Here is a 16,432-nt window from a genome sequence, read left to right on the forward strand (position 1 = left end):
ACTCAGTTACTATGTGACCTTGGGAAGGTCCCTTGCAGTCCAGTAAAGTTCAGTAAAGTTGCAGGGTATGAGATCAATATATAAAATCAATTATACTAGTAATGAACAATTTGAAAATGAATTAAGAAAATTTCATTTATAATAGCATCAAAAAGAATAGAATACTTGGGAGTTAATTTAACCGAAGAAGTATGAGTCTTATATATGGAAAACTATAAAACGTTGAATGAAAATGTAAAGATCCTATGTTCACGGACTAGGAAACAATATCAAGATGGCAGTGCTCCCCAAGTTGATCTTCAGATTCAGTGCACTCCCTGTACAAATTCTAACTGCTTTTTAAAAGAAATGGACAGGCTGACTCTAAAGTTCATATGGAATTGCAAGGGATACAGAAGAGCCAACACAATCATGAGCAAGAACAATGTTAGAAGGCTCACACGTTTCAATTTCAAATCTTAATACAAAACTAGAGTAGTCAAGACTGTGTGGTGCTGGCATAAGGATAGACCTGTTGACCAGTGGAATAGAATCGAAGGTCCAAAAATAAATCCATACGTTTATGGTCAATTGATTTTTGACAAGGCTGCCAAGATCATTCAATGGGAAAATAACAGTTTTTTTGAGCAAATGGTGCTGGGGCAACTGGGTGTCCACATACCAAAGAATGAGCTTGGATCCCTACCCTTATACCATATATGAAAATTAACTCAAAATGAACTACTTTAATGTAAGAGCTAAAACTATACAAGTCTTAGAAGAAAAAGGTGAAAATCTGCATAACCTTAGATTAGGCAACAGTTCCTTAGAGATGACACCAAAAGCACAAGCAATCAAAGGCAAAATAAATTGGACTTTATCCAAATTAAACACTTTTGTGCATCAAAGGATGTTATCAATAAAGTGAAAAGACAATTCACAGAATGGGAGAAAATATTTGCAAATCATATATCTGATAAGAGTCGAGTACCTAGAATATATAAAGAACTCTTACAACTCAGTAATAAAAATTGAAATAAAAAATCAATTGAAAAATGGGCAAAGTATTTGAATAGATTTTTCTCCAAATATGCTCAGCATGATTAATCATTAGGTAAATGCAAATCAAATTCACAATGAGACTCCACAGCCACTAGGATGGATAGAATTAAAAAACGAACAAACAAGTCTTGGTGAGGATGTGGTAAAATTGAAACCTCATACATTGCTGGTGAGAATATAAAATGGTGCAGTTGCTGTGGAAAAGTTTAGCAGTTCCTCAAAAAGTTAAACATAGAATTACCAAATGACCCAGCAATTCCACATGTAGGTACTCAAGAGAAATAAAAACACATGTCCACTCAAAAACTTGTACACAGATGTTCATAGCAGCTTTATTCATAGTAACCAAAAAGTAGTAACAACCCAGATGTTCAGCACTTGATGAATGAAGCAAAATGTGGCCTATACATGCATTGGAATACTGTTCAGTCATAAAAAGGAGTGAGGTACTGACACAGGCCACAAAAAGGATAAACCTAGAAAACGTTATGCTAAGTGGAAGATGCCAGGCATAAAAGGCCACATTTTGTGTGACTCCACTGATGTGAAATGTCGAGAATAGGCAAATTCATAGAGGTAGAAAATAGATTAGTGGTTGCCAGGGCTTTGCTTTTATTTCGTGTTGTCAAGGTTTTTAATGTTTGCCTTTGTTCTCTCATTTGCTGTCTTCCGTCTGGGGTTTCCTGGTTGGCTATACAGTCCTCATGGTACTTGCCATGGGCTTCAGTCCTGGGCACCCTGGCCTGCTGCTCCCAGGGGTCTGGGCCTGGAGGATGGTGTGTGGGATGTGGGGGTCCTGGCCAAGGCCAGGCTGCTCTGTAGGATGTGCTGAGGGGGCTGGGCTCTACCCACATCATCCAAGCCCGAGTACTTCACTTTCTTTTAGCTATTCTTTAAAAAATGCTTTTTTTTTAATTGTGAGAGAGATTACATACAGCTTCACAGATTATTCTATAACAAACATGCACGTAGTCACCCACAGGTGTCGCCTTGGAAGCTCCATATGTCCTTTCCGTGCACCTCTCTTCAGAGATAAAGGTTATCTACACCCTCATGGTGATCATTTCTTTGTTCTTCTTTATAGTTTTACCACCTGTGTATGCATTCCTACACAATACGGTTTAATTTTGTTTGCTTTTAACCTGTACAGAAATGAACCTGGTTATCCATCTCTCCGTCACAAGCATCCCAAACTTCAGTGGCCTGAAACAAGGATCATTCTGTTCCTCTTTCTCAAGTGCTGGGTTGACCTGTCAGTGGAGTGGTTTCTGCTCAGGGTCTTGCGTGCAGCCATGGCGCTGGGGTCCCTTGGGAACTCCATCCCTCCATCTCTAGCAGTTGATGCCACCTGTTGGCTGCACACGTACACTTGTTCCTCTAGATCATGGGATGATGCTTGTTCAACTTTTTGAGTTAATGGCCAACTATTTCCTGAAGTGGTTGTACCACCGAGAGCCCTCATTGGGTGTGTGAGAGGTCTATTTCTTCGTCTCCACCCTGACACCCCAGAGGCACCAGGAGACCTTTCACTGACCTCGCTTGGATTCTGTCCTGGCAGGACCTGCCTTTCTTCCCTCTCAGCTGCTTGGAGGAGGGCTGGTGTTGGCAGAGGCGCTCTGCTTCCTCCTGCCCAGCCCACCACCATGGGCCGCAGGCCGCCAGGGACATAGTGGCTCCCAGAGTGACAGCTAGAGTCTGCAGCCTCCTCCTCCGGCTGAGTCTCTTGTCTGCACTCAGGTTGGCATTTACCTCAGCCCTGGTTGGTCCCTCTGTCTCACCCCATCTTCTTCCTCTCTTCCACAAACTCTTCAAAGTCTCAAGATTCTCAGCCCACTGATGCTATTCTTTGTTATTTCCATGTTGTCATGTGTTTATTAGCTCTCAGCATCTTTACTGCTGTACACAATGGGACACTCTGTAGTGGGGTGGGGGACAGGGGTGAGCTCTGTCTGCTTGTCCTAGGGCCTCTGACTCACTCCTGCCTCACAGGCCCGGCTTGTGGGCCCTCAGAACCTGGCATGTGGCGAGGATGGTCCCTTCCCCTGGGGATAGGAGGCCCCTGTTGTTCTGTTGAGCCTGTGGCTACCCAGCTGCAAGACCACACTTCACCCATCCCAGCATCCAGGTGTGACCACGTGTCTGTGTGGAATGGTGGCTCCTCTCACTTTTCAGCTCCATTCCCAGGAGCTCTCTTCCAGGCACCAGCCAGCCCGAGCCCAGCTGCACGGGCCCCTCTTTGTCCTGCTGTTGTCCCTGCATCCCCCACCCACTGCTGGTTCTTGTTACTGCCCTTGCCCAGGGTCTGTTCTTTCCCGGAAAGCCTGATCACCCCTTCGCCCTGGTGAACTCCTGCTCATTCCTCTAAACCCATATAAGGATGTAAGGGGCAGCTCCTCTACACAGCCTCCAGGCTCCTGGGTAGGTGCCATGTCCTTCCACTTGGCCCTTCTGCTCTCCCATCCCTCAGTCTGTGGGGAATGAGGGCGGAAGGCACCATCTAAGGCAGCATCCTGGGTTTTTTGGACATTTGTGGGACCAGCATTTGCTGCAGGGAGGCCCACCTGGGGCATCCCCAGTGCCTCCCTCTTCAGTGAAAGTGTGAAAAGAAGCAGGTATCTTCAGGGGGCAACCAGGGCAGATAAGGGGTGAGTCCACATATTCCAGACCCTGCCAGCCTCCTGAGAAGGACTGCGGGTGGGAGTACCTCCCCGTGTCCTTGGTGTGGTCAGCCTGGCCCTGGATGTCCAGCTCTGACTCACTCCTTGTTTGGGGCATTGCTGGCCTGGATGCCAACTCCTGTGGGCTTGATCAAGCCAGTGTGAGCTTGAGATAGGATCTGAGGACTGGCTCCTGGGAGCAGTGGGGATGCTGGCGTGTGTTCACAGCCGCTTCCTGCCCCTGGCTCTCCTTCTAGCGAGCTGGGTGTGGCCACTGCCGAGAATACCGGGAGGTGGGGGCATCGTCTTGGGTGGACCCTGCACACCAGTCCTGAGTGTACGAAACAGTCTCAGGGTATCAGTGACAATAGCATGGGAGCTGGTGGCAGGTGACAGGTTAAATATTCTCAGGTTTCAGTGTTGCGGGGAAGAGGGCAAAGCTATTAACTTTAGAAGTTATTACCTTTAGAAGGTGACCACTGAAATAGGCCCAGAAGGTATAATTTCCAAACAGGAAAAAAGGAAATGAGAAAAAGGCAAATTAAACCAAAAGAAGATGGAAAGGGGGAGGGAACAGGGGAGCTGGACACACCTGTTACAAAAAAATAACAAGTGCACCTGTAGTCACAAAAAATGTAAAAGGACCAAACATTCCAGATAACAAAAAAGATTGTCACATTGTATGAAAAATTATCCAGGTTTCTGAAATTATAAGAAACCCTCCTAAAATGTAAAGAAACATAACATTGAAGGTCAAGGGAGAAAAGACTCACCAAGGATGAACTGTGGTCTGTGTCAACATTAGGTTAAATACAGTTTAAGGCAGCAGAGCCCAAAGGTGACTTGTGGGAAATACAAATACAAAGCCAAGCTTCTGGTGATATTCACAAGAAAGAGAGGAGGCACAAATAAAACACTAGGGTAGAAAAGAAGATCTCACCACAGATGCCCCAACAAATGAGCAGAAATATAAGAGGCTGTTTATCAACCTTATGCCAACAAATTTGAAAACAGGTTAAATGGATAATTTCTTGGGAAAACAGTTTTCCAGAATGGAATCCAAATGAAATAACAAACCTGGATTATCCTACAATCAAAGAAATGTAATCAGTGATTCAAAATCTGCCTCTCCCCTCACAAAATTTTAAATAGCTTTGCAAGCAAATTCTATCTTTTAAGAAACAGATCTTTCCAATCTTGTACAAATTATTTCAGAGAATAGAAAAATAGGAAACTCTTACCTCATTTCTGTAAGGCTAATATAAATTTGATATGTAAACTGAACAAGGGTAGGACAGGAATAAAATTACTGGTAAATCTCACTCACAAACACTGATACAAACTGAATCCAATAATGTATCAAAAAGATAAATTCTCATGGCCAAGTTGGGCTTATACCCAAAATGTATGACTTGTGTAACATTATAAAATCACATAGTGTAAATTATTATATTAATAGGATAAAAGAGCAAAAACACAGTAATACTTCAATAGATATAGGAAAAAACTATGATGGAATTAAATTTTCTTAGTTAATAATAAAGAACAAAAATAGGAGTAGAAGCTAGTAGACTAAAGGACATCTACTAACATAGCAGACAGCATTAACGATGAAGTCATTCCCAGTGAGATCAGAAACTACGTGAAGCCCACGATAAAGGTTTCTATATGACATACTACTGGGTATCCTAATTAGAGCAATGAAATGAAAAAAGGAAATAAAACACAGAGAATTTAGAAAGTAAAACACAAAACTCCTTACACATGGTATGATTATCTATGTGGAAAACCCAAAGGCATCTACAAATAAATTATTAGATCAGGTTGCTGGATTCAAAGGAAAATTCATTCGTAATTCTATACAATAGCAAAAATCAGTTAGAAAACTCAATTTTTAAAGGATTTAAAAATAGCAACAAAAATATAAAGAATCCAGGAATAAATCTAATAAAAGAATTGCAAACCCATAATTAGTAAAAATAGTGTCTGTGGCACTTCTTATTGGCCATTACTATCCTAAGCACTTTAATCCATGGGGAAATATTTTCTCCCTGTGTGTAACTTGTCTTTTCATCCTTTAAAAAGTGTCTTTTATGAAGCAAAAGTTAATTTTGATGAAGTTAAATTGATCATTTTCTCCTTTTATGATCATGCTTTTGGTGTCATGTCTATGTCCTGAAGATTTTCTCTCAAGTTATCATCTAAAAAGTTGTGTAGTTTTATATTTTACATTTAAATCTAGGATTAATTTTGAGATTTTTTTTTATGGTGAGATTTTGGTTGAGGTTTTCTTGTCATATTGATATCTAATTGCTCTAGTATATTTGTTGAAAAAAATTATCCTTCCTCCACTGAGTTGGCTTTTTTTTTGTATGGTAAAATATGCATCCCATAAAATTTATACTTTTAACCATTTTTACAATTCATTGGCATTAAGTATATCACATTGTTATGCAACCATCACCACCATCCATCTTCAGAACATTTTCATCATTCCAAACTGAAACTTGGTACTCATTAAACAGTAACTCCCAGCCCCTCCTTCTCCAGCCCCTGGCAACCACTGTTCTACTTTCTGTCTCTATGAATTTGACTGCTCTAGAGACCTCGTATTAGTGGAATCATACAATACTTGTGCTTTTGTATCAGGCTTATTACACTTAACATTATTTCTTCAAGGTTGATACGTGTTGTAGCATATGTCAGAATTCTCTTCCTTTTTTGGGGGGATGGGGGGAGGTAATATTTTCAGAGGGAGGTACTGGGGATTGAACCCAGGAACTCATGCCTGCTAAGCATGTGTTCTACCACTTGAACTACCCACCCTGCTTCTTTCTTTTTAAGACAGAATAATATTCCATTGTATGGACATACAACTTTGTTTATCCATCCATTCATCTGTTGGTGGACATTTGCATTGTTTCCATCTTTTGGCTGTTTTGAATAATGCTGGTATGAATATTGGTGTATAAATATCTGTTTGAGTCCCTGCTTCAATTCTTTTGGTCATCGAATTGCTTTTGCATGTTTGTAAAAAATAAGTTGGCTGTACTTGTGTGGGGCTGTTTCTGGGTTCTCTATTTTTTTCCATTGGACAATGACTGTCTCCTAATAAGCAGTATATTAATATCTATATAATAGGTCTTGAAACCAGATAGAGTGATTTTTCACACTTTATTCTTTTTTTCAGAGTTGTTCTAGCTATTCTAATTCCTTTCCTTCTCCATATATATTTTAGAATAATCTTGTCTGTGTCTGTAAGAAATCTTGCTGGGATTTTGAAGGGAAGTGCATTATTCACCTCTTTATACCTTGAATCTTCCAATTCATGAACATGGAATGCCTCTCCATTTATTTAAATCTTCAGTTCCTTTCATCAGTGTTTTATAGTTTTCAGCATGTAGTTCCTGTATATATTTTGTTAGATTTATATCTGAATATTTTGATTGATTGATTTTTACATGTTAAATCAATTTTGCATTCCTAAAATAAATCCCATTTGGGCATGTGTTTTTTATAGGTGTTGCTGGATTTGGTTTGCTAATAATATCATTCAGTATTTTTGCATTTCTATTCACAAGCATTATTGGTTGTAGTTTTCTTGCGAAGTCTTCATCTAACTTTGGATCAGGGCAGTTCTGGCCTGATGGAGTGAATTAGGAAGTGTGCCCCTCTCTTCTATTGTTTTGTAAGAGTTTGAGATTGATTAGTGTTAGTTTTTCTTTAAACATTTGGTAGGATTTACCAATAAAGCCATCTGGTCCTGAGCTTTTCTCTGTTTGAATTTTTTAAATTATTGACACGAATCTCTTGTAGATCTATTCAGATTTCTTATTTCTTCTTAAGACAGATTTGGTAGTTTTTGTTTCTAGGAATTTGTCCATTTCATCAGGGTCACCTGCTTTGCTGGCATACAGTTGTTCATAGTATTCCCTGAAAATCACTTTTATTATTAGTGAGATATCATTAGCAGTATCTCTTCTTTCATTTCTCAATTAAGTAATGTGAGTCTTCTCCCTTTTTTAAAGGTCCGTTTAGCTAAAGGCATACTAATTTGTTGACCTTTCAAAGAAGCAACTTTTGCTTTCTTTGATTTTTGAGGGTTTTTTTATTGCTCAGGATATGGTCTGTCTGGCATAGGTTCTCTGAACACATGAAAAAAATGTATATTCCACTGTTTTTAAGTAGTGTTATATAAATTTTGATTAAATCCTGTTGTTTAATGGTGTTCTTGAGTTCTGTCTTTTTGCTGATTTTTTTTTGTCCATTTGTTCTATCAGGTGTTGAAAGAAGAGTGTCGAAGCCTCAACTATAATTGTCAATTTGTCTATTTCGCCATTCAGTTTGATCAGGTTTTGCTTCACATATTTTCCAGCTGCATTGTTTGGTGTGCACACATTTAGGATTGCTATGCCTTCTTGGTGGAATTACCCTTTTATCATTATTATGTAATGTCTTTCTCCATCCCTGGTAATTTTCTTAATGAAGTTAGCTTTATCTAATATTAATATAGCTACTCTTACACTTATTTGGTTAATGTTTGCATAGTATCTTCTATGTGTCTTCTTTCAACCTACACATGTCACTGTATTTGAAGTGAGTGTCTTTTAAATAGCATACATTTGGGTAATTTTTTGGTACACTCTACCAAACTCTTGTTTAACTGCTGTGTTTAGACCATTTACATTTAATGTAATTATTGATATGGTTAGGATTAAAGTCTGCCACTTTATTTTCATTTTCTGTTTATTCTGTTTTTCTTTTTGTTTCTCCGTTTACATTTTCCTGCCTTCTTGTAGCTTACTTGAACATCTTTCAGAGTTCTATTTTGAATTGTCTGAAGTATTTCTGAGTGTGTCTTTTGTATATTTGTTAGTGGTTGCTCTTAGATTACATTTTATGCACTCATCAAAGTCTACAGATGTCAACACTTTACCAGTTGGAATGAAGTATAGAAACCTTATCTCCCTTTATATCCCATTACCTTTCCCTGTTTATAATACAGTTACCTTTGATATTTCCCCTGCATACACCGAGGACCACTTCAGGCAGTGTAATCATTTTTGCTCCAACTTTCAAACATAATTTTAGAAAACTCAAAAGGAGAAGGAAAGTCTGTTGTAGTTACCAATATTTTGCTTATAATATTCTTTCTTTCTTTTTGATGTTCAAATATTCCTCTTTTTATCATTCCCTTTCTGTTTAAAGAACATCCTTTAGCCACTCTTTTAGGTGCATCTGCTGTTTTCCTTCATCTGAAACTATATTTATCTCCCCTTTGTTCCTGAAGAATATATTTGCTAGGTACAGAATTCTGAGTTGACATTTTTTTACCCTTCTAGTGCTTTAAAAATATGCCTTCTCTGGTCTCCATTGTTTCTGATGAGAAATCCTCTTTCATTTGATTTGTTTTCACCCATTGGTGAGATGTCCTTTTTTTCTGGCTCTTTCAATACTTTTCTTTGTTTTTGGTTTTCAGAAGTTTAATTATAGTGTGTCTTGTTGTGGATTCCTTTGGATGTATGCTGTTTGGGGTTCTGGCAACATCTTGAATAGGTTTTATTTTCCCCTAAATTTAGGAACTTTTCAGTTATTATTTCTTTAGCAAGTAATGTTTCTAACATGTAAAGTGAGAGCACACCAAGGCTTTATGTGGGTACATAGACAATTCACCAAAGAGAAAATAAAAATGAGCAGTATAAATTATAAAAAATTTAATCTTATTACTGTGCAAAGAAATGCAAATTAAAGTAAGGTGCCATTTTCTGCCCGTTCAATTAGTAAACTTCAAAAGCTCCATATACTTAGAGCTGATGACAGGCAGTGAAAACACACTCAGGTAAGGGGTCTAAGGGACACACGCTCCTGAGTGTGAGCTAGAAATGCTACTTGGAGAAATTTTTCCTGAGGAAACTGTCCAAAATCAAGGCTCATGAATAATGACATTCATAGCATTATTTATAAGAGAAAAAATGATCATTTATAAAGCTGTGTCTTAAGGGATGGTTGCATGATTACCAGAATAATCATCACCATTAATGTTAATCCAGGGTCCACCTTGAGCCAGGAAGTGCTGTCTGCTCAGCTCCTTTGATGTTACGCCTCTCAGCATCCCCATTTTATAGAACTTTGAAACAGATCTCACTGGTCACAACCCGCCGCCCAGAGTGGTGGAGACGGAGGAGTCCATCCTGGCTCTGTCCCCACTCCCAAGGTAGTTAGAAACGATGACCATCACGAGGGCGTTTTTAACAGAGTAGGGATATGTTTACAGTATGTTGCTAATGAAAAAGGAGGATCCAGAATCACTGTACGATTTCAAGTGGAAAGAGTATAAAATTGTTGCAGAATGTAGCCTGCCGAGAAGGAAGGAATCTGAAGGAAAGGGCTGGGGGAGAAGGTGGACAGAGAGGCCCGATGGCAGTGCAGGCTTGAGGGGTGGAGGGCTGCCCCCAGAGACCACCCAGAGACCCCCATCCAGTGTGGTCTGTCTGCCAGAGCCCCCTGCCCACTGAGGAAGGTTAAGCAGTGGTGCCCTCCCATTCTGACCACAGCCCCAGAGCCCCCCAGTGACTCAGCACACAGGCTATCCTCTCAGGAGCAGCCCGTGGCCCCAAGCTCAGCCACCTCCAACTGAAGTCAGAGGAGCTGTGAAGGTCAAGGGAGCCAGGGAGGCTGGCTCGGGAACCTGGAGGGCGCTCAGGAATGGCAGCAGAGGACCGGGGTTGGTGACTGTCTCTCTCCCAACCCTGCAGCCTCTACCGTGGAGGGCTTCACATCTGTGGTGGGACAAAGGCAGGGAGAGCCCAGTTCCTTCGTCTGAACTGTGAATTCACAGCTGTTTGTCAAAGGGCACTCGGCTGTCGTAGGCATCCATACCCCTCCCACGCCAGCCGCCTCTGGTCCCAGGGCAGGGCTAGCAACACTGGATGAGCTGCCCCTGGAGCACAGGCTTGTGCCGAGAAAGGGTAGCAGGCAGTGCCCTGTGTTCAGAGGCTCCACAGACAGCTGCTGCCCTGGAGGAAAACATCCTCAACTATTTCAAAGCCGAAAGAAAAGGGATGTTCTCACTTCCCTTGAAATGAAATCCCTTAACTAGGAGCTTCCCAAACCCCAGCCCCCCGAAATCTGGAACCTAAATTTGGATTGTCCCTGGAAGGTCACCGGATCACCCTGGTGTGGGGTCAGCCAGCAGCTGCTCAAGATAAACTGATTTCTGCCGACTCAGGCCTTTCCCCACACAATGAGATCCTGCCGCACTTCCCCTGGGAAGCAGAACAATAGCGGCAGATGAGCAGGTGGCCTTGGCCTGCGAGCAGGCCCGAGAGCCCCTTGCTAGAAGTCAGGCATTCACACTGCACAGCCTGGACCCCTCTCTGACCTTGGCCTGCAGGCCTGGGCACCGCAGCCCTGCTGGCCTCCTTCTGCCCTTTCCCGCCTCTGGGCCCTTGCTCAGGACTTCTTCCTGTGTTTAGGCTGAACTGTCACCTCCTCAGAGAGTCTTTGTCACTCAGCATCTCCCTGCTGTCTGCCGCATGGCCGTGGGCATACGTGAAACAGCCCTACCCAGTCCCTCGTTGAGGGCAGGCCCCTGGGTGCGTGTTCTACTGCAGGACTGGCGGTGCAGCTGGCGCCTGTCACCTGGGCTGCTCCCAGGGTTAGTGCTTTGTCTATGGGCAGTGTGAGCCACACAGAGTTTCAGGCAGAGTGTGAACCAGGAGCCAGGCCTGCTGAGATGACCCTGCTGCCATGAGAACAGTTCAGGTGGCTCAGAGTAGGGCCTAGGCAGCCTGAGGCCACAGCAGCCATCCTGGGGAGATGGCAGGATGGAGAGTGGTGGGGGACCCTGGGCAAGGTCCCTGGACTTAGGGCCACAGGAAAGTGAGATTGAAGGGTGGAGAAGGTGGTAGGGCTAGGCCCCCTGGAGTGGATGGGAGAGGGGACATTGAGGAGGGTCTGCAGCAAGAGGGTTGCTGCGAGTGAGGGGTGGCTGGGAGGAGGCAGTGGTACTCGGAGCCCCATCCTGTGCAAGGAGTGAGAGGTGGGGGTCAAGGATGGGGCAAAACTGCTCCCCCCGAGTCACACAGGGCCCAGCAAACTTGCCTTGGATGTCCTCCCACCATGCTGGACGACAGGGTATTATTGCAACCACCTGAGGAGGGAGAAAGAACCAGGCCCAGGAGGGACAGGTCTGTCAGAGCTCCCAGCCTGTGGCCAGGCTTCTCTGTGGAGTCCCTATGAGCAGGCCAGCACCTTGGACCTGAGCAAGGGATGAGGGTCCTAGAGGCTCCACTCCAGGGCAGAGTACTGCTGGAGACAAAGGTCTGACAGGGAGTAGGGAAGGGGCTGCCAGAAAGGGGCTGGTGCCCCCACCTGAGCCTCGGTGGGGTCCAATGTCCATCCCCATGGGCCTTTTGTAAAATGGCTGGGCCATTGTGCAGAAGAATGCCCGGAAATCCCTTGCCTCCCGCCTCCAGCGAGGATGGGGGCTCTTCCTCCCAGTCAGGAAACTCCATGTTGGCTTCCGGAGGGTGGCCTGGGGGCTGGGGTGCAGGATCGGCACTACCACTGGAGGGAGGGCAGAACACAGCCCATACGTGTCTCCTTGTGTCTCTTGTCGGAGGGCTGGCGGAGGTGGCTGAGCTTGGGGCCATGGCCTGCTCCTAGGAGGACAGCCTGTGTGCTGAGTCACTGGAGGCTCTAGGGACTTACTGATGCTGAGTCACTTGAGCTGGGCCTCAAAGGATAGGGGATGGGCAGCACTTCTGGAAGAGGAGCAGTCCCTGTGAAGGCTGTGAGGTCTAGGAAGCCTCGGCCGCAGGGGCAGAGTGGGGGGGGGTCTCTGATGGCCAAGGAAAGGCCCCTCTGCCACCTTCTTCCTGTTGGATCCTCAGGCCCCAGGGCAGTGATAGTGCTGGGGAGGATCTTGGACAAAGCTGGAGCCTTGGGCCTGACCCGCACAGGCCTGCCTGGCCTCTTGGTAGGTGCGAGGGTCAGTGTCAGCAGTGGGAGGGCCACTGTGGTCAGGGTGCCGAGAAGGGGCCTGGGTTGGGCTTGGAATCCAGGGCGAGCTTCCTGGAGGAACAAGGCGAGCTGTGTTTGGCCAACCCAAGAGAAGGGGCCGAGGGAGCCCCCAACGCAGGCCTCCGTGCAGTGGCGATGGTGGGGGGCTCCGGCACACCGTGGTCAGGGAGGTGGGCCAAGGAAGAGAAGCTGGCCGGGGAGGTAGGCACCAACAGGCTCATTCGGAATGTGGCCGGGAAGTCGGTGCAGACCCAGGATCATGAAGCTTCTGAAATGGCGAGGCGGGCCCGCGCGCATTCGCCTGAGGCCAGTTCGGAACGCGCGCGGCCAGGACCAGGACAGCGGCTGGTGGGGTCCCCCGGGGCGGCGGCCTGGCGGGGAAGGTCCCCCCTCCCTCGCTGCCTCAGGCAAAGTTTCCCGAACTCGGGCTGCCGGGGGCGCCTGCGATTGGCTGCGGGCCCATAGCCCGCGAGCGGATTGGCTGTTCGGGGCTCGGGGGCTGGGCCCGAGGGGTAGAGACCGCCCCGAAGCATTGAAATGGGAAGCCCCCCGGAGGCTCCCGCAGACCCGAGGCTGTGCTGTGGCGCCGCGGGGCCGGGACACGGAGGGAGTGAGCCGTGCGCTCACGGAGGCCCCGGGCCGTCCGGCGCGCGTCTCCTCTTCAGCCATGGGGTCGGCGGCGCTGGAGATACTCGGCCTGGTGCTGTGTCTGGTGGGCTGGGTGGGCCTGATCCTGGCGTGCGGGCTGCCCATGTGGCAGGTAACCGCCTTCCTGGACCACAACATCGTGACGGCGCAGACCACCTGGAAGGGGCTGTGGATGTCGTGCGTAGTGCAGAGCACGGGGCACATGCAGTGCAAGGTGTACGACTCGGTGTTGGCGCTGAGCACGGAGGTGCAGGCGGCGCGGGCGCTCACCGTGGGCGCCGTGCTGCTGGCGCTCGTCGCGCTCTTCGTGACCCTGGCGGGCGCGCAGTGCACCACCTGCGTGACCCCCGGCCCGGCCAAGGCGCGCGTGGCCCTCACGGGTGGCGCACTCTACGCGTTCTGCGGGCTGCTGGCGCTCGTGCCGCTCTGCTGGTTCGCCAACATCGTGGTCCGCGAGTTCTACGACCCGACCGTGCCCATGTCGCAGAAGTACGAGTTGGGCGCCGCACTGTACATCGGCTGGGCCGCCTCGGCGCTGCTCATGTGCGGCGGCGGCCTTGTGTGCTGTGGCGCCTGGGTCTGCGCTGGCCGGCCCGACTTTAGCTTCCCCGTCAAGTACTCCGCGTCGCGGCGGCCCACGACCAGCGGCGATTATGACAAGAAGAACTACGTCTGATGGAGCCGGGCATAGCAGGGCCGTGAGCCGGAGAATTGGCCAGAGCAGCCCCTCACGGACAGCGGCCTGCACCTGCGGCATACAAGCTCCGCAGAACTCCAATTCTTTGCTGTGACTGGACTCTGGCCGCACTAGCGGGGCCCAGGCCCCGCCCTACCCTGCAAGGCGACCCACACTTGGGAGGACTCGCTCGGTTTCTTTTTCTGTGTGCAGTTCTGGCTGCGACGTGGGTGGGGCGCGGGTTCCCTGGGCTCTGTGGGCTCTGGACTGAAGATCCCATTCCCTCTCCGATCCTTAGGGTCTTGGATGCCGCCCACCTCTCCGTAGCTTCTGCCGATTCCAAAGGGGTGGACAGAGTCCAGGACTCCCAGCCTGGGCTGCCGGAGGGACATGTACAGCTGGTCTTTAATCCATCAGCAGGCTAGCCCCTGGAGGTGGGGGGAAAGAGACTTGGCCTGGACCCGAGACATGGGCACCAGATACTGGGTGTGGGACTCAGGCCCTGCCCTCCTTTGCAGCTTGGGGGGGGGTTGTTTGCTTAGTAAATGGTTTGGATACCCTCCCTGTGTCCTGTCCTGTCTGTCCAGTCACTGCCTGGGCCCAGCAGCCCCCATTCATCCACCTATGCACTGACTCCTCCCCAAAAAGCTCCTTTGGGGACCTCCCAGGATTGGCCCTTGGGATCCAGAAGATCCCATGACCATTTCTCAGGTTCACCCTGCCACCTAGTCACCTTCCCATTGGGTGGGAAAACAGCTACAACTCACTGCAGCCCAGGGAGGCAAGATCTGTAGTCAGAAGGGCCCCTGCTGAGTCATGGGGCCTGCAGTGGGGCAGGGGTTTGATGCAGACAGTGGTGGGTTGCCAGGCTGCTGGCTTTGCCTAGTAGAGGCTGGGCTCCACACACCACAGGGTGGCTGTTTTCCACCTGCCCTCTCAGGGCTCACCCATCTCTGGGTCACATCAAATGGCCAGGTATCAGTCCACCACTGCCTGGGCCCTTCTGCCAACAGTGCAGCGGGAACGGGGGCAAATCCAGGATGTGCACTAGGCTCCTGCAGAGCTGGCTGCAGGTCCACAAGCATGTTGCCATGGGGAGGAGGCACCTGCAGCCAGTTGCCCAGAGTGCCTGGGCTCAGCTCCAGCCCCTCCATCCTGGCTCTCTGTGCAGGCCCTGTGCTTACCCTGCTGGCCTGGCGGCCAGCCCAGACTTGCCAACCATCAGGACCTCTGTACCAGCCCCTTCTGGGGGCACCCTGTGGGAGCTTCCTCCTGTGGGTGGGATCACTGGGACCTGGTGTTGACCCTAGCCAGGCACCTGGGGGTGGGGGTCCCAGGAGGGCAGAGCAGACCAGAGCTGTCATGGCCACCAAGTGCTCACTGTTCCCAGCCCTGTTCTAGGCACTTTGAATTCATGCACTTTTACCTTCTGCCAAAGGCCAGGGCGGAGGACAGGACAACATTGGGGGCTGCTGGGAGGGACCCCAAGCCTAGTCAGTGGCTAAAGCTTGGCATCTGCCCCCAACCTCGGCTCCAGGGGCCGTGTTCAGAAATGTCTGGGCCAGGTCCAATGGCAAAGAGTCTCCCAGGCCTGGCCAGGCTCCCTGTTGGGGTGGATGGAGAGGAGGGTAAGAACCTGAGGACAGGGGCTCAGGGCAGCTGTTGAGAACGCTGCCCCGAATCCCAGGGTTTCCAGGGAGTCTGAACAACCCAGGGGCCTGAGTTCCCAACAATGGGATGCCTGCAGTGGGATGGGCCCCACTGCACAGGGGTCCTCAGCAGCCCCGCCCAGGCCAGAGCAAGAACACTCCCTGAGTGCTGGTGTATGATCCTGTGGCCTCGGCTCTCGGTGGGGCTGGGATAGAGGTCCTTACACTTCTGCTCCTGGCCGCTGGGCCCGGCCAGTGCCAGGTACAGTGTTTGGCCAGGAACGCAGGCCCAAGCCTGCACCCCACATGGCCAGGAGCTGACTCCAAGTACCCAGGCATCACTGGGATTCTGAAGCATAGCTGCCCAGCCCCAGCTCCTGCAAATGGCATGCGTGGGCAGCTTGAGGGCCCTGGGGAGCCAGGCTGCTGCCCCCTGACCCATACTAGGGAGGGCAGGCAAGAGGAGCCAGCCGCCAGTGCAGCTACCCCAGTGCCCACTAACCCTCCCTGAAGGGCACCAAGACCTGGTCCCACCCACCCAGGTTCTCAGTTCTAGGACATGATTTCTGGGCTTTTCTCACCAATTTAAAGCCTGCCCAAACCACTCTGCCTCCTGCCCTCAGCCCCAGGCACCACACCCAGTTGGCCATGTTCCTCCAGCCTGCCTGCTCCCGGGCACCCGTGCTCCAGGTGGTGGCTACAGATGGCCCCAGCCACTTGTGTGAATCGCTCTCTCA

At 48.4% G+C, this 16,432-nt stretch overlaps 1 protein-coding gene and 1 long non-coding RNA gene across 3 annotated transcripts in view; both read left to right on the forward strand.

Annotated features, from left to right (window-relative positions):
* The window catches only part of LOC140691011 (uncharacterized), a 33,018-nt gene that overhangs the window by 4,518 nt on the left and 12,068 nt on the right, over window positions 1-16,432 (forward strand). The window lies entirely within an intron of this gene.
* Window positions 13,297-14,606, forward strand: CLDN5 (claudin 5). The gene has a single exon (XM_031670287.2). It carries the CDS (start codon window positions 13,390-13,392, stop codon window positions 14,044-14,046), a length of 657 nt encoding a protein of 218 aa, XP_031526147.2. The 5' UTR covers window positions 13,297-13,389; the 3' UTR covers window positions 14,047-14,606.

This window comes from Vicugna pacos, chromosome 32, assembly GCF_048564905.1.
Source record: "Vicugna pacos chromosome 32, VicPac4, whole genome shotgun sequence".
Taxonomy (NCBI): domain Eukaryota; kingdom Metazoa; phylum Chordata; class Mammalia; order Artiodactyla; family Camelidae; genus Vicugna; species Vicugna pacos.